This window comes from Bison bison, unplaced genomic scaffold (assembly GCF_000754665.1).
Source record: "Bison bison bison isolate TAMUID 2011002044 unplaced genomic scaffold, Bison_UMD1.0 scf7180017864367, whole genome shotgun sequence".
NCBI classification, from domain to species: domain Eukaryota; kingdom Metazoa; phylum Chordata; class Mammalia; order Artiodactyla; family Bovidae; genus Bison; species Bison bison.
This window is the reverse complement of record NW_011494939.1, coordinates 1315230-1334952: the sequence shown is the minus strand read 5'-3', so window position 1 is coordinate 1334952 and position 19723 is coordinate 1315230. Positions and strand designations below refer to the sequence as shown.

Genomic DNA, 19723 nt, shown 5'->3' with positions numbered 1-19723 from the left:
GACATGGTCAATCTGTGTAAACACACTGACATTCAAGGTTGATGAGGTGACTTCATAGTCACTCAGAACCAACTCTAAAGTCTTCTCACTGACTTTCTGTGACGCTTGCTTTAAGGAAAATTAAGGACAAAGAGACCAGAAGTGGAGGGGGCAAAGCTCAGTCAGACAATAGCGGTATCCTACGTTAGTGCCAGCTTGGTCACCACTTCATATCCCCGTACATCCCCACACACGTGCAGGTGAGCTCCAAGACCACTGTGTGGAAGCATTAAACAGTTAAGAGGAGGGAAAAAACCCAGAAAACTAAAGTGTGTGACTTCACAAACTCTCCTCGCATGTGGTACTTTGCCTTGAATAAAGTTTCCACTACCTGCACCCTCTGCAGAAATACCAAAATAGCACACTCTGGAAGTAAGTCCCCCAGTCTCAGAACTGTTTTCTTAGGACTGCTCTCCAACACAGAACTCTTGTTGTAGAGCGTCACAGCAAAACCTAACAGGCTTATTGGAACGCTTTCAGAAACCTGCACTCAAAATAATAAGATGGAAAATAAAGAATGAGGCAGTTTACTTACCATAAAATGTGGGGTTTTCCTTCTTAGAGAAGGAAATGGAAGGAATATACACATTCACTGGGGTAGTTTGGCCTTTTCACTGAGATATATAAAAATACCACAAAGGAACTGTGCTACATGAGAAAGATGTTCATGATTGAACATGTTACCAGTAGATAAAAGAAAGAGCAAACCTAAATTTTACTATTTTCAATTCCCCCCACATCATCTAACCCAAACCCTCTTCAATTTTCATTTCCCAACTTTGTTTACATTTGTTGAAAATAAACCTGAAACTTTTTACAAACTATAACAAGCATTTATTAACTATTTAGAAAAGATGTTTCTATATATTTTGTATATGAATATTGCATATCTAATCTAAAATACTGAGACAAATTCTTCTGTGATGCTTCCTTATCATGCTCAATTATGTTTAAAATCTTGGGATTTCATTTTTAACCTCAATAGATAACAGAAAAAAATTAACCTTAAATGTTTACATTGAGCTTTTAAATTAAAACCAACCCAAATTAAGTGACCTATAGTAAATTAATGGCAGTAGGGGTGGGGGCGTTAAATTTATTGGCATACTACATGACAATGTATCTGTATATTTAATGAAATATTACATATCATAGCACAACTCTGCTGGGTATTAAGACTTCATCTTAGTATTTCCCTGCATTGCTCTTTGAAATAAAATTACTACCATAAAAATCTCTTATCATATTGATTGATGTGTTTAATTTACTCTGTTGGCTTATAATTTGCAAAGTACCAAGATTAAGGTAGTATTTTTGTACTTACTGGAAGCATGCCTTCCCCTTTTTCACATTATTAAATTGTATTTATATTTGTGCAATTTTAAACTATGTTTTCAAATAAACTTTGTCTGTGGCTTCAAGGTCTTTTCAAATATCTTTCAAAATGGGATACAGGGATCAGAATTGCTTCAAATCAAACAATCCAATTTGTACTCCTGGTTAAAAGGTCTTTTTATTGAATATCACTATGATTTTGCATGAGTTATCTGGAAATCAGGAATGCATTTTTAGATAAAAAACAAAACTTTAAAATCCTCCTCCTTTCTTAAAGTCTAAAATATTAACCTGAAACTGGGTTTTGGTGGATTTTTCTGTTTGTTTTTTTTTTTTTTAATAAAAGTATTAAAATATATTTGTTTTAAGGTCTTTTTCTTTTTTGGTCAAATCTTTGTTCTTCCCTGGTGGCTCAGAGGGTAAAGCATCTGCCTGCAATGCGGGAGACCTGGGTTTGATCCCTGGGTTGGGAAGATCCCCTGGAGAAGGAAATAGCAACCCACTCCAGTATTCTTGCCTGGAGAATCCCATGGAGAGAGGAGCCTGGTGGGCTACAGTCCACGGGGTCACAAAGAGTCGGACATGACTGAGTGACTTCACTTTCACTTTGAGCACCTACTAAGTACAGGTCCTGTTCTAGAGCAGGACGGTGGTAAGTAACTCAAATCAAACCTTTGAAGAGCTTGGACATCCACAAGTACTTTTAATAGATGAGAATGCTGCAAAGTGCTAAAAGAACAAGGTAAGTTCTATATATTTAGTGAACTATTATATATCATAGCACAACTCTGTTGGATATTAAGACTTCATCTTAGTATTTTCCCACATTGCTTATGTAGTATGCAAAGTGCTAGAACAACAAGGTTAGTAAGAAATGAGAGTGACTGGGCTCCTTTATCTGGGCAGGTCAGGAAAGGTTTCTCTTACCTGATGTTTGGGGCCGAGATTTAAACAGCAAGAAGCCAGCCCGGTAGAGTTGGGGATTCCCTCCCCAGTGCCCTCTATCTTCCAATCGGAGGCCGCACTTACCTTTGGTGGGATTCTCTTTTCTCCTCTGTAAAATTAAGCTGTACATCTTTTCATTCCTGCTTCACTGTTACTCTCCAGGCAGTAAAGTCCCATCTACCTCGTGGTGAACTGTGGCTCCTCTCCTACCTCTGGCATAACTCAAACCCTATGTTTCTGACCCCCTCCCCAACTTTTTAAATGTGAATATTAATTTCCTCTCATAGCTGCTTCACTCCATGTGTGTGTACAAAAGCAGCCCAGGGTCTGAATGGTTCTTCACATTTCTTTACAGGGCTCCTTAAGGTAATACCTTACCTATGCAGCACTTCAGGGTTCACAAAGGACTGATATATTTTTTCCTTACCACCTGCTGGTGATCAGCTTAAGGAATCAGAACTTCAGGCATCAATAGTTAATTTGGGTATTTTGCCCTGTGGAAGTAAACTACTGATTCTCAGTAGGCACTCTGCTCAAGTTTGCTCACTGAGTTCAGGAGGGTGGAGTCCAGAAGGGCAGCCTTCTCAGCCCCAGTTCTCTGGAAGGGAAACAGGAAGCTAGCTAACATTTCCTGAAGCCTACCTGGTACAGGAGTCCTCAGGCAGAGGTTTCTACTCTGTCATTTTAACCTCAATGAGCACTCAGGTCCTAAGCTTTTGCTCTACTGCTAATTGTATCCAGTCCATAAGTGTTAGTCACTTAATCGTGACTGACTCTTTGCAACCCCATGGACTATAGCCCACCAGGCTGCTCTGTCCATGGGATTTTCCAGGCAAAAATACTGGAGTGGATTGCCATGACCTTCTCCAGAAGAATCTTTCCGACCCAGGGATCAAACTCAGGTCTTCTGCAATGCGGGCAGATTCTTTACTATCAGAGCACCAGGGAAGCCCTCAATAGCAAGTTATAACGGGAAAATTGATGACTCAAGATTGTTCTTTTAAAATTTACAGAACTGTTAACAAAGTAAGTTCACTAAACTAGAAAGGAAAATGTAAAACTCTGGGAAGAGTTCAACTGGTTAACTTTCTTAAATTAATCCTGTCTCCCTCACACCCCGTCCTAAGATGGCTATCTTGCTTCCTCTTCCCCTCAGAAAATAAATGCAGGGAAGAACTCCCAGACTCACGGCATCGTGTCCTGGTCTCCTCACCATGGCATCTGCCTTCCTCCTGTCCACGCACAAGTCTGCCTAAAGTCAGCTCCAACTCTGGCACCAGATTCTATCTCCTCTTGGCTGTTCGAGAACAGAGGATCAGCACTTCTGCCCTCTCCCTCCTACACCCTTCACATTCTTTATTTGACCATCTTATTTCTCATAGTTAAAAGGAAAAAGTTCTCTCAATCCCACTCAATTCCCTTAGCAGTCACCACCCCACTTTCTTTCTTTTGTAGCAAAACTCCTCCAAAGAATTGTCTGTATTCATGTTTTGCAATTCCTCTCCCAAACTGCTCCCATGGAGACTACACATGACTCCAAGTTGATCAGTCTCACAGTGAACTCATCTTACTCAGCCTACCACAGTTATTTGGTCACTCTCACTTCCTCAGGATGCTTTCCTCACTTGGCTTCCATTTCCAGGCACTGTGCTCTTGGTTTCCGTGCACGACAGTGGCCACTCGTCCCTAGGCTCCTTTGCTGGCTCGTCTTCTCCCTGACTTACGTTCAAGGGCTCAGCCCCTCAACCTCTATGTTATTTCCAGTCTCCCTCCATTGAGAATCCCACCCATCTAGGTACCAACCACTCCCAATTTTATATCTACAGTCCAGACTTCTATCCAAAGTCCAGAGTTGTATAGTATGTTCAGCTTCCTAATCAACATCAGCCATGGAGCTCTAATAGGCACTTCAACCTCAACATGTTCCCAACCAGGCTCCTGACCATCTTTCCCCACCACCAGCTGTAACCTCACCACACCCCCTCACCACATTAGCTGACTGCAACTACATTCTTCGGTTGCTCAGAAAAAAACTTTGGGGGCAGCTTTAGCTACTCATTCCCTCACACCCCACATCCCCTCCATCAGGAAATCCTATTGGCCTTACATTCAAATGTATCTAGAATTGCCCATCCACACTGCCCCCACTGATACCACCCATCCCTTTGAGCATCAGTATCTCCCCTTGCTCACCACAGTAGCCCCTATTTCTGTCCTTGTCTTCCTGTCATCTCAGCTAAACAAAGAACAATCTCCCTGAAAATTTGGGTAGAGCAGTTCAGGGCTCCCCATTTTACTCTAGAGTCAAGCCCTTCCAATGCCTCTTTGGCTAAGGCAATCTGGCCCCCACTCTCCTCCTTCCCTTCTAACCACATTGGTTCCCTTGCTGCTTCTCCAACATATCAGATACGTTCCAACCCTGGGGCTACTACTCCAGCCTGATCCCTCTGCCAAGTGTATCCTTGCCCCAGACATCTATTTGGATGAATGACGCCTTCACCTCCTTCAAGTCTTCTTTCAAGTCTCACCTCCAAATGACACCTTCCCTGGCCAGGTACTTCCCAGATTTAGTACCTCAATGTGCATGTCCATTCCTGCTCTACATTTTTTCCTGAGAGACTCAGTAAGTTTTAACATACCATTTACTTATTTCTTACATTTAGTATCTCTCTTTGGTAGAAAATTAACTTAGCAAGGGCAGAGAGCCATATCTACTTTGTTTACTGATATGTCCAAGACAAGACATATCCTGTCCATGGGATCGCAGAGTTGGACACAACTGAGCGACTGAACAACATGTCCAGGAAAAACAATGTCCAGCACATAGTAGATGGTTAGTAGTTTCTGAATGACGAACCATGCTATACAGATTAACATAATAAATTGGAATCATCTTAATGGAATCATCTTTAGAAAATCACTTGGGAAAAAAGTCAGTGTTGTAATTTTTTTTTAATTTTTAGATTAAAACAATTGGTCAAAACTTCCACAGAGTCAAAATGCTACATGGGTTAAAATGATGACATAAAATACCACAGTAAAAATACCCTGTGTCCACCAAACCATCAGATACTTTACACAACTCATCATAAGTCCTATGCCCACTAAACAGATGAGAAGACTGAGTCTCAGGATATTAAGTACTTACCAAAGTCACAGAGCTAGTCTGTGTTGGAAATAGGATTTGAACTCGTCTATATGCTTCTACTCTTGCCATTACTCCACCCTCACTTCCTACCTCACTGAAAGACTCTTCCTAGTAGATTTTTTAAATAATTGGTTACATAGGGATGAGAATTACTCACCATTTTCCTGTTAAATTTCTCCACTATGACTGAAGTTTGTCACTGACGACATCTGAAAAGCTGAAGAGTTCAAACAGCACATACACACACTGGTAAACTCTGCTACTGGACAAGATGGGCTATGCCAACCAGCAGCAGCTGGCTTGCAAACAACTGTCCTAAAACTACAATTCTCTAGGCAGTAAGCAACCTCTCAATATCCCCATCATTTCCTTTTCCTCTTAGTTCCTCACCAAAACAGATGATATGAAACTGATGTCAGTCTTTTTACTTGGATTTTAGAGATAAATAGGTTTTTTTTTTAATTTAGGTATTAAATGAACATATTTTAAGTAGCAATTAACATGCCCTAGATGGCAAGCAAAATAAGGCCCCTGATAGGTGTCCACATCCTAATCACCTTACATGGCAACAGGAACATTGCAGCTGTGATTAAGGACCCTGAAATGGGAAGATTATCCTGGACTATCTGGGTAAATGCATGTAATTACAAGGGTCTCTGTAAGAAAGAGGCAGGAGATACGACAATGGAAGCGGGTGCTGGAGTGATGCCAGTGCTGTCAGAACCAAGGAATGAACCATGGAATGCCAATAGCATTCCCAAACTGGAAGAAGTGGGGAATGGATTTTCCCCTCCAGCTCCCCTCCTGCTACCACCTTGATTTTAGCCCTGTGAGACCCACTTCCAGACCTCTGACCTAATGTATTGTCTTAAGCCACTAAACTTGTGGTAATTTGTCACAGCAGCAATAGGAAACTCATATAGCCTAGAAATATTGTCTTAAAAATGCTGAAGTCTCTTGATTCAACTAGTGCTGATTCTGCTTATACCTACATTAAGGAAGCCATTAGCAAACTGAGAAGCAGGGAACCACAGAAAGATCTTAACTGATTCCAGTATTCAGCTTGGCACTCAATAGAGAAGAGACCACAGACTCCCACCGCCCTGCCCCTCCCTCCTTAACAGAGGTAACATATTGCCATCACCAATGTTCCACTATTGATGGGGACCCAGCAGCCCCAGTGCCCACACAAAGAAACCCTAAAAAGAAATAAAATTAGTTACCTGTTCGAGTCATGGATAAAAACCTGCAAAAGGCAAGATCAGTTCACCTGGCGGTTTTACGAAAGAAAAAAGAGCCACAAAGGAACCTCAGATTGTGAGAATAGCTTTTAATTTTAAAAGAAGTGAAGCAATAAATCATCCATCTCTCTTTCCATCACAGGCAAATAGTCTCCCAAAACATTTGAGATATTTCAAACAACAACTGTGACTAGTGCAAAATAAACACCGACTCTTCAGGAACCAACCAAGCAGATGGGTGCAGGCCTCCGCGGAGGCCAGGCGGAGCGGCCAGATGTGCACATTTATTTCAACATGCCCGGCCCTGGACAGATGAAAACAGTGGGAGGGGAAACCACAAGAGAATGTTGCCCAAAGTGAAACAAACCTGCCCAACACCCTCATGTGGCTAATATCCTTGGCACCTGGAAGATGCTTTAAAAAGAAACCCAAAGTCAGCAGCTTTTAGGCAAAACTGAAGGAACAGGGTTTGGGCTCACGTGTTTCTGGTTTTCATTTGGGGTCTTCTATATACATATATTGGTGCTTAGGTAGAAAAGTCTGCTTTCTAGAAGGCATTCTGTAGCTCACAGTGCTCCCGACTCCAATGAAAATGTTTGTGCTGCTTCTCTATGGATGCTTTGCAGAATTACCTTCCATGCCCACGTGATCTCCACTACCTCCCCCGCACCACCTGACCCAGAGGAGCGCTGTCCAACAGAAGTGCAACACGTGTCTAATTTCAATCTCTTTTGGTAGCCACATTAAAAAAAGATTAAAAGGAAGTGAAACTTTATCAATGTCTTGATATGTCTAAAATACTGTCATTTAGCACACAGTATAAAATACTGATGCAATATTTTGCATTCTTTCTGGCATTAAGCCTTCCAAATCTGGTATGCATTTTCTGTCTACAGCACATTTCCAGTCATAAGCCACATGTGGCCATGGATGACTGTGTTGAATCACATGGGTCTACAGAATCATAACACAAACTCTTCCAGGATGATCTACTGAGTAGGGAATCTCTGTGGCACTGCCTGGGAGATCTTATACACCAACTTAAGGGTACAGAAGCTTGTTCTGTAACATAGAATTTTCGACCTTAGGTAAAGCATAGAATCACAATTTATCTAGCCCTGTCCCCCCATCCTGCTTCCCACACCAGCCATCTCCCCACATGGATGATGTGATGTAGCAACCGTGATGCCTACCGGATGAAAAGAAGACATCATTTCTGTGGTAGAAAAACTTACTTGAGGATCACAGCTATAACTGAATTAGAATAAGATAATATTCCATAAAGGTTACAAAGTTTAGCTGAAGGTAGTTCTGATGTTTTTCAGGGCAAGATGTGCTGTAAAGCAGATTTTTCATCTTTGAGGAAAAAGATAAAGGTAACAAAATACTGACTGGGAAGTGGAGAGGGAAAAAAAAAAAGAAAGTAATTACCCAAGAAACTGGGACTAGAAGTTGGGGTGGGGACACTAAAAACAAGACAAGTTCAAAAGTGGGATGTGTGAGCTATTAGAAACATAACATCTAACCTCTATGTGCCCTCACATCTCACATGTGTGACCATAGTAGCAACTGTAGGAAAATAGAATTGAATGTTAGGGCAGAAAGGGACTCCTGAGCTTATCTGGTCTAACCCACTCATTTTAAGGAAAAAGGCCCGGGGAGATAAAGAACTCGGCCCCATGTCACTTAGAAGCAGAGTCAGGCTACAAATCCAGGTGCTCTCACTATAGATTGCAGGTAAGGCTCCATCCAGTTCAGGTGAAAGGAACCGATGATGTTGGGAGGAACAGGCTACTCCCTACAACCCACAGTGAGCACAGGGGAATGGCAGACACATTCTCTTGTAGGTGGGAGAAAACAGCCAGTCAATTCAAAATATTAAAGCAATGTTGACATAAAATGGCATTCATATGGGACTCTTCCTAATAGTTCTGTTTGCATACTTTTTCTCCCCTCGAAAAACGAATCCCAATATGAATTAAACTGGATTTCTAATGAATTATGTGGGCATTTAGATCAACTAACAAAAACAAGAACCTTGATATGCTGTACGTTTCAAGACACATTCATCAGGATTTTACACAGATGGGTATCAAAAGATATTTACAGGAAGAAAGTGCTCTCTTTCACGTACACACACACACACACACACACAGAGTGAGAATTTCACAATTACACCACCGCCTAAGACAGAAGATTCCTAACAGGTTGATGACCAGTTGACAAAATACATTATTCCAGTTTTCGGTCATAAATCATCTCACCTACATACATGTATAAAATTAAGCAGTATATTCCAGACTGATTCCAGGGAAGCCTGCCTTGAACATATTAAGATATACATATTAATACATTTATAAGCATGAAAGAAGACTGATATTTGCTCCAGTTTTCCCCAACTCACAATCTGAAATAAAGAAGAACACATATACAAAACTTGGCCTTGTATAAAGAGCCCTTTGCTGTGTGAGGCAGAAAAAAAAGGCAGTCATATTCTACTTTCTTATGATGTGTTTAGGTATCAAAAGGGCTGAATTGCTTTTTCTACTTCATGAATTAAATAATGTGTAGCCTAAAACCATATATACTGGCTTGAAACCATTCATTCTGCAAAGTTTTATTATAAAAGTTTTTAATTTGTTCAGAATACACATGCTATTTTTGTCCACATTTCAATCCAAAGCCCCAGTCACCCTCCCACCCTCCAGGAAGGGCCTTCACTTTGTAACTGCAGTCAAAAGAAGTCATTTTCACGTGTGTTCATTATTCTGTGATCCTCAGCCCTAAGGAGACTGGATTTTGTAAAGCTGATTAGTGTGGGGGTTTCCGGGAGAGCCAGGGACTTGTGTCACCGAGTGGGGCTACTTTAGGATGTCTGAGACAATGTGAAAAGGTGACCCCAGTGGGCAGTTTAGTAGAGAGTTACTGCACCGTGAGCTCCCTCCCTCTGCCAATCTCATTTGTTCCCAAACTGAAGAAACATCAGGAGAGAAGAGAAGCACACTCTACTAGCCACACTGGCGCCACACTGCCTGCTGCTCTCCAGAGGGTCAGCGTATCAGATCTCACCACATTCTCAAAGTGCACCCGGAAAGGAAGAGCAGACTCATCACACCACTGTCAAGAGAAGGAAAGCGAGACGTGGGGGGGATGAGGGGACTTTCCCAGCCATGGTCAGCACCCAAGTCCCCAGGCCTCAGGCTCCACATCCTTCACTCACAAGCCTAACGGATCTCCCATGAGAAGGCCCCCCAATCATAACCAGAATCCTGACTGTTCATAACACACATCTCATAATTCAGTTTCTGGATTTACAGAATTGTGAAATTCTGTGCTTAATTTCACCCCGTTGCTTCTACTTTATTTTCCTACAGTTTCCAGAAAGATCCTTTCTAACCAACCAAAAGCATGTTAAGCAGGCAGCAATAAGTCCTTTTTTATTTGACTGCACAATCTGAAATAGAAAGTCCAGAGACCCTAGCATTCGGTATAGAGCAGTAGAAAAATTAGAGACTGCTGTTCAAAATTAGAGACTTTTTCATCACATCTGAAACTCTGATCAAATCCCAGGTTGCAACTAAAATACTGAAATGCCAAAATGGAAATGATGGTCTTTCATAGCATCACAGAAACTTTCTTTGCATCTGAAACCTTTAAACTGCTGATGATCACACTATTGGTCATGGCAGAGAAGCAGTGGAGGCAAGTCAGGAGGTGATTAGCCAAGGGCAGAGATGAAATTCTGCCCCAGAAAACACAGACATGGAGGCAAGTGACGAGCTGGGGGATGAGGAAATTACGGACATATTTGGGACACTTATCATGATTCCAGGGAGTTGTCATGTGTTATGGTAAGAAGAGATCAGCTATTTTAACTAACAACACACGTGCCTATGCCTTAGCAGGAAGGGCTGCTGAGAAACAGAATTCATCTACTTTTGGCAGAGAAAACACTGCTGCTGGGGGCATCTGCGTTCATATCACCAAATGTCACAAGTCCAAGTGAATTCTAGACAGCACTGCAACGGCCCTTCTAATGCTGGAAAACCTAAGTGGGGAACTAATTTTTTTTTAACTGTTCCTGAGATATAGTTTCTTTAAAATATTTACTTGCTTTTTCAACTATTTTAACCATGAGAAACCAACCCGTCACAGCTTTTCTAGTTGACTATAAAGGTCTCACACTCTCAGTCTCACTCTCACACACATTCATACAATTGTATTATGCATTTTGATATGATTAAATTAAAAATATCTTTCATTGCTGATGTTCTAATTGACTATACACAGAGAGATCAGAAGGTGTGTCATGAAAAAAATTATGTCACAAATAGCGCTCAGCCCAGTTACTGATTTTCGATATGAAACCAAAGTGGGCTTTTGGTTTATGGTGGGTGAGGCTACACAACTGGCCCTACTGGTTTCTCTGGGGACCACTACCACTGACCCCAAAGCAAAACACGGGGTCTGGCGGCACTTCCCGTTTTCAGTGTGCTAGTGGGGATTCCCCCGCCAGGGATATGAATGCTTTTTAAAAATCATCTTCTTCTTAAACATTTATAAAAAGAAAAACTATCTACAGTAGTGTATTATCACTAATAGAAATTTCCTCCCAGTTCTACTTTAGAAGGCATCAAATGATGTTCTTTAAATAAACTATAAATACCCCACGTATTCCCTCATGTCTGGCTGTCCCAACCTTTTTTTTTTTTTTTTTGGCAAATTAAAAAGGCGTACGGCTTCTTCTTGCCAATGTGTACATCTGAGGTTTAGCTTGGTATCCTGCGGTAAAAGTACATGTAGCCCAGGTCTTTAGGGGGCCTTTCTGAGGCACAAACTTTGTGGTCATTGTAGATCACCCATCTGAAAACAAAACACAGAAGCGAGTGATGGATTTCAGTCAGTTCTAGGAAACCGCAGAAGAAAGTTACTGCACCATACTTAAAATAATCAAGATGTTTTAAGATAAACCAAACTCAAGTCTATTGCATCAAAGGAAACAGAACGTTGGCAGAAAGCTACACTGCTCTTTATTCTCAATTCAATCAAGAAGGAGCTCCTAAAGGAGCCTCCAAGCATTGCCATCTGCAGACGTCCCTAGATGGCCTCAGAAATGGAGTCAAAGACATATGTGGCTGTTTCAGTCATAAATAGACATGCAGTGAACAATTATACAACCATTAAAATGTCTTCAAATGATATTTGGTAGAGTGAGAAAATAATATAATATGAAGTGGAGAAAAGCAGATTACAAAATTGTACTTACTGTGTATGAACTTCAAGCTTTTAGAAAAGTTGTAAATACATACATATGCGTGTATACAGACAAACACATACCCTCTTCCCATTGAAAATAGTAAAACAGAAATGTATCAAAATAGAGACTATGGTTCTCTCTCTGCTTCCAGACAACATGTTCTTCATATGATTTTGTATCTTACAAATTCCTTATGATGAAATTCACGGATTTTTCTATTCTAATTAAGCTATTTTTCTTAAGACATATTTTTAAAAGAGCTGTCATGCTTGGTAATAAAATGAATTCACTATAAATTAAGTTCCTATGCTCAACTATTTTACAAATCAAGTTGAGAAGCCAAGACTTAAATGACAGACGGAAAAGGACCACAGTGGATTTCTGGCTGGAGACCAGTCACTCCTGCAGCAAGAGGTCAGGGTTCTACCAGGAGAGGCCAAGGTTATGTGGTTCTTCAGTGTCCATGTGGCCAAGCGCTGCCTCAAGCAGAGCTGACCCACAGGACAGGCCACTCAGTGGGAGTTCAAGGAAGGGAAACCAGGGGGGCCTTGAAGGATCCAGCCCAGGAAGAAGACTCTGAAGAGAGCAGCAGCCTGACACCCCACAACTGTCTCATTCCCAGCTCACCACACCCCTCACAATTCTTGAAGCCAAGGCTACAACAGGGCGAACACTAGGTGTTAGAGCTGCCAGACAGAACACAGGGTACCCAGTCAAATCTGAGTATCATATAAGCGACAAGTACTTTTTTAATATAAGGATGTCCCATGTAATAGTTGAGACATATTTATCCTAAAAAGTTATTCATCATCTGAAATTCAAACGTAGTAGGGCATCCTGGTTTTCTGGCTTTGCTTCATTTTGTTGGCTAAATCTGGCGATCCTGCAGAGGTTCCAGATACAGACTCGCATTCTTCTGCGGGAAGCCTCTTGACTCTGGGACGTCCCCCTGCTATGATGGTGAACAGTGGCTCTCAGCACCAGCTCTGACACAGCTGCAAAGGCCAAGCTGTTCAGCCTCTCCGAGCTTCAGGGTCTTGATGTATAAAATGGCTTTGAGAGTCTATCCCTACAAGACCACTGTGAGAACCAAATGCCATGACACACGAGACACCTAGCCGAGTGCCTGGCACGTAGCAGGTGCTCAATAAAACAGCTATCATTTTACCTTCTTAAAAAGACTCACCTTCCTTCCTTTTTAATGTGACAAACGTAGTGGCCACTCATTGTAGACGTTCCCATGTGACTGATGAACGCAAATAATTCATACACTACGGAAGAGGAAACAACTCAGTTACTAGGCAGCATTTCTAGAAATAAATAGCACTTCTGTTCAGAATTTAATGCCAAGGAGAATGGAATCCAGCAACTGTTCAGACTTAAAAACAAAATGTATTTAGTTGCTAGGCTGAGAACACATACACACACCCGCAACGTGACAGTAACTTCAACCTGCAAATCATAACCAAACAGGACATAGGAGAGCTGACAGTAAGCGCCTGTCTGAAAAGGGATTAAAAACCCCACAGCCCAGTCTGGTGGCAAGCACGTGGGTCTAAAAGGGTGGTCCTGGCTCCATCACCTCCACGCAGCATGAGGGTGGAGAAGCTGAACTCCTTTCTTCACAGAAATGCAAAATCCACCCACTTTACAAGGCTCTATGAGGCTTAAATGAGCAATTCAGACTAAAATACCACAGAAATGTCAGGATTCAGAAGAAGAAAGCAGATAGCTGTTATCATTTATAGACAGGGATAATGCTCAGAATATACATCCTGTGATTTCTGACTTGCTCATGATGATAAACCAAATGGGACCAAAATTCAGGCTTCACGCTTTCTGAACAAGGAGATATATAGTCTCTTGGAGCCTGAGATGGACATTTATTCTCTAACAAATACCTCCTGCCATCTAGCACAAATGCTGTACCAAATCCACGGTGAACGAATTTCAGCTCATGCTCCCCGGCCAATCTGAGGTCTACACAACACCTTCACAACACAGAGTGGGTGTACAGACTGGTACTCGTCCATCTCCGCAAACCGCTATAGACTACGATGGGATAGGTACAGAAGCTGAGCGAGTGTTTATAATAGTTTGAGAGCACTATTCATGTCTGTTGAGTCTAATAAGGGAAAAAATGGGCTTGCCTATTCATCTTTTTGGTACTCAATTTTTGCTGTATTTTGCAAGGGTGTTGGTTCTGGACAGACCCTTTCCTTGCTGCTCCCTCTTTCATCCTTCTCCCCCTTGCTGTTTACCAGGACTAATCCATGCATTCAGCTAGGAATCCTCAGTCAGTACCGTACACACTGCACACCTCCTCTCCGCAAACATTTCCCCAGGAAATGACTTTCTTTTGGTTGTCCAGATGCCTGACTTCTCTTCTTCCGGACTTTTAAACACTGATGACCTGGGGCTGTGACCTCAGACCTTTCTTCCTTCTATCTTCACACCTACCCCGCACATTCTCTCCCTCCCTCCCTTTTCAACTCTGTTCCCACCACCACCCTCCCTCTCCAAGTGTCTCATGGCATTAACTGGAATTATGTTCTTTTTCATTTCTGGAATGTTTACCACTGATGTATAGAACTACAATTGAATTTTGTATATTGGCCTGTTTCTTGCAATCTTGCTGAAGATTTATTTCCTGCAATCTTCCTGAAGCCATTTACTAGTTCTACTAGTTTTTAAAGTAAATTCCTTAGAATTTTCTATATACATGCGTGCTAAGTCGCTTCAGTCGTTTCTGACTCTTTGCAACCCTATGGACTACAGCCGGTCAGGCTCCCCTGTCCATGGGATTCTGCAGGCAAGAGTACTGGAGTGGGTTGCCATGCCCTCCTCCAGGGGATCTTCCAGGCCCAAGGATCGAAACTGAGCCTCTTAGGTCTCCTGCATTGGCAGGCAGGTTCTTTACCACTAGCACCACCTGGGAAGCCCTTCTGTATACAAGACCAAGTCATTTGTAAACAGAAATAGTTGTACTTCTTCCTTGCCTATTTCTTTTTCTTGCTTAACTGCCATGGCTAGAACCTCTTGCACGATGTTAAACAGAAATACTGAAGTGGGTAGCCTTTCCCTTCTCCAAGGGATCGTCCCAAGTCAGGGATCAAACCCAGGTCTCCCTCATTGTAGGCAGATTCTTTACCAGCTGAGCCACCAGGGATGTGGGTAGATGCCCTTTATCAGGTTGAGAAAGTTCCCTTTCATTGCCAGTTTGTTAAGCATTCTCTCCTCCCACCATTTCCTTCAAAATATACACAGAATCGACTACTACTTACCACCTCCACTAGTAACCCCCAATCCAAGTTACCAGCATCTCCTGTCTGAATTAGTACAATACATTCCACTCCTACCAGGGCTCCCTGCTTCCTCCCTTACCCCCTAGCGACCATTCTCAGTACGGCTTCAAAGTTCGCTCTTACACACCCATGACGGCCCCCAACCTCCTCCCACTCTCCTGCTCACTCCACTCCAGCTCCTCCAGCCTCCTGGCTACTACTCAAACATGCACCAGCTACTCCTCTCACTGACAGAGAGGACTTCAAGCCCCACACCTACTGTTCCCTCAACCTGGAACTCTTCTTTCAGATGCCACATGATCCACTCCTCACTTCATAGAGGTCTCAGATCAAATGTCATCTCAGAGAGGCCTTCCTTATAAATAGCGACTCCTCCCCTCCTTCCACCCCACTCTCATCCCAACCTTTCTTTACTGTTGTCCATGGAGTTCAAAATAACACCGTATCACATATTTATGTGTGTATTTGTTCACTATCTCCTTTTACCCCAGGCTATGTCCTCCATAAGGACAATAAGTTTGTTTTGTTGGTGGGTTTTTTTTCATTATTATTATTATAAAATTACCAAATATTTATTTCACATGTCTGTTTTGTTTACTGGAATATTCCAGGCACAGAAAACAGTACATAGCATGTGGTAGGCATGTCTTGCTCCACCCCATGTCCTGATTTGTTTTTATATCTTTTCATAAACCACCTATAAAAGTATACATTGGGGTATAAATCAGTGATATTTAAAAAGGAATGAATCAGAGAGGATTGCCTTTCCCATCATCAACTAAGTTTCTGTTGTTATCTATCACATTAACTGACAACTCCTCCCCTCCAACAAACAAAAAAACCAAAAGCAAAATATCACAGGTATGAAACAGAAAACAGACAAGAACAGTTGTGAATGAGAATCATTTTGCCTGGTACTTAGTGATGCAGAGACCTTGTCTGCCGTCCCCAGGATTCCCTAAGAACCCACACCACCTAGTAAACAAGAGTGAGTATGAGCTGAAACTTTTTCATGTTCCTTGACCCTGGTTGGTTTTTAAAGCTCCTTTGGAATAATTTTATATCAAATTCTAAATCTTCAGTTTGAGAGATTTGGGGCTGATCTCGCACTAGGTGGTTACCCTCTTAGAATCTTCATGAAATAAAGAAAGAACATGATCCCTCACAAGGAACTGACCCCCCCAAAGTGTGAGAGTCACTCAGTGCAGTTATGACCCCATGGACTACAGCCTGCCAGGATTCCCTGTCCATGGAATTCTCCAGGTAAGAATACTGGAGTGGGTAGCTGTTCCCTTCTCCAGGGGATCTTCACAACCCAGGGATCAAACCCAGGTCTTCCACATTGCAGGTGGATTCTTTACCATCTGAGCCACCAGGGAAGCCCCAAAACAACACCTTAAAATAATTGAACCAAATATTTAATGAGCACTTTCCAATAAACCAGGGTGATTTCAGTGAAATGTTGCTCAGATACCAACAACCCAGCAGGTTAACAAAACAGACAGAACAAACCCACACACTCCAATACAGCCAAACATGTCTTTAAGCCCCCAAAAGACATTTTCCCCTCTTTAGTTAAAAGCAATTAATTCACATGTATACTCAAAATCATAAAAACACAGAAAAAAGATTAGCACAAATCTTAGTCCTATAATTAAAATTAACTGTGTTTATCAATAGAAGCAATCACTCCATGCATTATTCAAGGCCTCCTGCTAGGAACCAATAGCAAAAGAGAGAGTCTCAATAAATTTGAAAAAATTCAACAGGTAAGAAATCTCAATTTATATCTGTTTCCAAACAGAACGTCAAGGTGAATAAACCAGACAGTGAAGCCACTGCTGATTCTTCTCCCAGTTGCCAGAGATCTCCCTCCAAAAAACAGCTTCATCACACTCTCAGAAAATATAGAGATCCCTTCTTATGTAGCTAGAAAAGGCATTTTAAAGCAAAGTAAATCATTCTTAAAATGTTGACTTTCAAGACTTCCCTGGTGGTCCAGTGGTTGGGACACTGTGCTCCCAATGCAGCAGGCCCAGTTCAGTTCCTGGTCAGGGTACTAGATTCTGCATGCCTCAACTAAGACCCAGCCCAGCCAAATAAATACATAAGACATTTTTTGTTATTGTTGACTTTCAACAGGGACACTTTTACACTGTCTAGAAGAACTGGACAAAACTACCTAAACTACCATGTTCAACCTCTGGCCAGTGGAGTCCCTCTAACGAGTCAGAATTAAAGTGCCTGAAACTAGCATCCTTGGTCCCCACTCCCCTCTTCCAACAAACCTGTCCTTTTCTGAATTTAGGAACATGTCCCCAGCATTTCTAATAAGAAGGATTTTTAATATCTAAATTTTACCACCCCCACCCAGAGTAATGGGGATTGTACTTGATTTTACTCTTTGAAAAAGAAAGCACTGTCAGGAAAATTAAATGCAAACTTGGAAAGTAAAAGAGGTAGGCAGAATGCTCTTTTGTATTGTTAGGTAGTTAGAATAAGGAAAAAGGAGTCCAGAATGGCAGTGGCTAAAAGACAAAGAAGGGAAAAGCCAGCAAAAATAGAACAAAGGAAGGTCTGAGGAGGATTGCAGAGACAACCTCAGATAAACAGCCCTCCTGGCTAGCCCAATTTACATAGGGCAGGCCCAGGGGGAAGAGAAAAAACATGTAAAAAGAGTCAAAATTGGGTGGGAGGGGCTTCTCTTCTCTTCACGTCTTTTGGGTTGGCCAGCGCTCACACCTTGAGGATGTATTTTCCTTTACTTTCTAAATAAAACTGAGCTGTAATACAGAGCTGTAATGCTGGTCCATCCAAGGAAACTACACAGAGCCGTAACACTGGTCTGTTCATTGCTTCAAATTTTTGTTGCAACGAAACAGAACTGAGGAAATCACACACTCCCCTGACGGTACCATATGGAGAAATGGCCACCCAAGGATTGTCTAGGGTAGGGACCAGCACACTATGATGCCACATAGGCTGAATCCAGCCCACAGCCTGTTTCTGTGCTGCCAGGGAGAAAGGAGAAAAGAGGGGGGACAAAAATATGAGATGACAAATGTAAGGCCCATGAGGCCTAAAACATTTACTATCTGGACCTTCAGAGAAAAAACGTGCAGACCCCTAGTCTAGGGTAATGAACTTACTTCCTCTCACCACTTACTACTGATTAAAGATTCCACACTTAGTGAAGTTACTTGTTAACTTGTAGATTTTTGTCTGGCAAAGATACCAAAAAGTTCTCTCTGGTGGAATATATACAAGCATGCCTCAGAGAGATTGTGGGTTTGGTTCCAGGCTATCACAATAAAGCAATTATTGAAATAAAGCAAGTCCCATGAATTTTTTTGGTTTCCCGGTGCATATAAATAAAAACTATGTTTTACATTATACTATAGCCTATTCAGTATGCAATAGCATATGTCTAAAAAAGAAATGTGCATATCTTAATTTAAAAATACTTTATGGATTAAAAATGCTAACCATCATCTGAGCCTTCAGCAAGTTGTAATCTTTTTGCTGGTGAAAGTGAACGTCATTCAATTGCGTCTGATTCTCTGTGACTCCATGGACCGTAGCCTGCCAGGCTCCTCTGTCTATGAGGACAGAGGAGTCTGTGTCTATATCTCATAGTCTGTGTCCTGGCCATAATACTGGAGTACACAGCCCTTCCCTTCTCCAGGGAATATTACCGACACAGGGGCTCTGAAATATTGTGAGAATTACCAAAATGTGACACAGAAATACTAAGTGAGCAAATGCTGTTGGAAAAAATGGCTTCAACAGACTTGTTTGATGTGCCACAGCCACAAGCCTTCACTTTGAAAAAACCACAATATCTGTCGAACACATAAAAGAGAATCACATTAAAATGAGGTCTGCCTATGCTGATGTGATTCCAGTTCTGTAAGGATTAAGCCATCAGCCACTGCAGACACCCTCTCCAAAGTATTCTTGGGACACTGATCTGCTTTTGATAGCAGACTGTAAAGTTTCCTTACCTTTTAAGTAATCTGTTGTAACTTTCTGTATTTGCCTTTCAAATCTTTTATTGTCACTTTGGTTCAATAAATAAGTATTGCTTCACACTAACCTATGATCCTATCTGACCAAGTGTTTTAAAACCTTTTGATTTCTTTGACAAAGTTCTTTTGACCTCTAGGTAACTTTGAGATGATTCCAAGGGCCCCTGAAACAACCCAAAGTAATTAGGTTCAATTGGTATGTTAAATTACATAGGAAGATATTGTCAAATAAGTGATGATAAACCTTAGGTTATATTATGTGGGTAAGATGGTGTGATCACTCACCTAGAGCCAGATATCCTGGAATGTGAAGTCAAGTGGGCCTTAGAAAGCATCACTACGAACAAAGCTAGTGGAGGTGATGGAATTCCAGTTGAGCTATTTCAAATCCTGAAAGATGATGCTGTGAAAGCACTGCACTCAAT

The 19723-nt window shown here is 41.7% G+C and overlaps 1 protein-coding gene across 1 annotated transcript in view; it reads right to left on the bottom strand.

The window, feature by feature from the left end:
- Positions 1-6782: 6782 nt before the first annotated feature.
- USP13 (ubiquitin specific peptidase 13 (isopeptidase T-3)) overlaps positions 6783-19723 on the bottom strand; it is a 130669-nt gene continuing 117728 nt past the window's right edge. Inside the window, exons 21-22 of the mRNA XM_010855625.1 lie at positions 13152-13236; positions 6783-11571 (exon numbers count right to left, since the gene is read on the bottom strand). Coding sequence (XP_010853927.1) covers positions 11478-11571; positions 13152-13236 — 179 coding nt within the window. The 3' untranslated portion in view covers positions 6783-11477. The remainder of the gene's footprint in view (positions 11572-13151; positions 13237-19723) is intronic.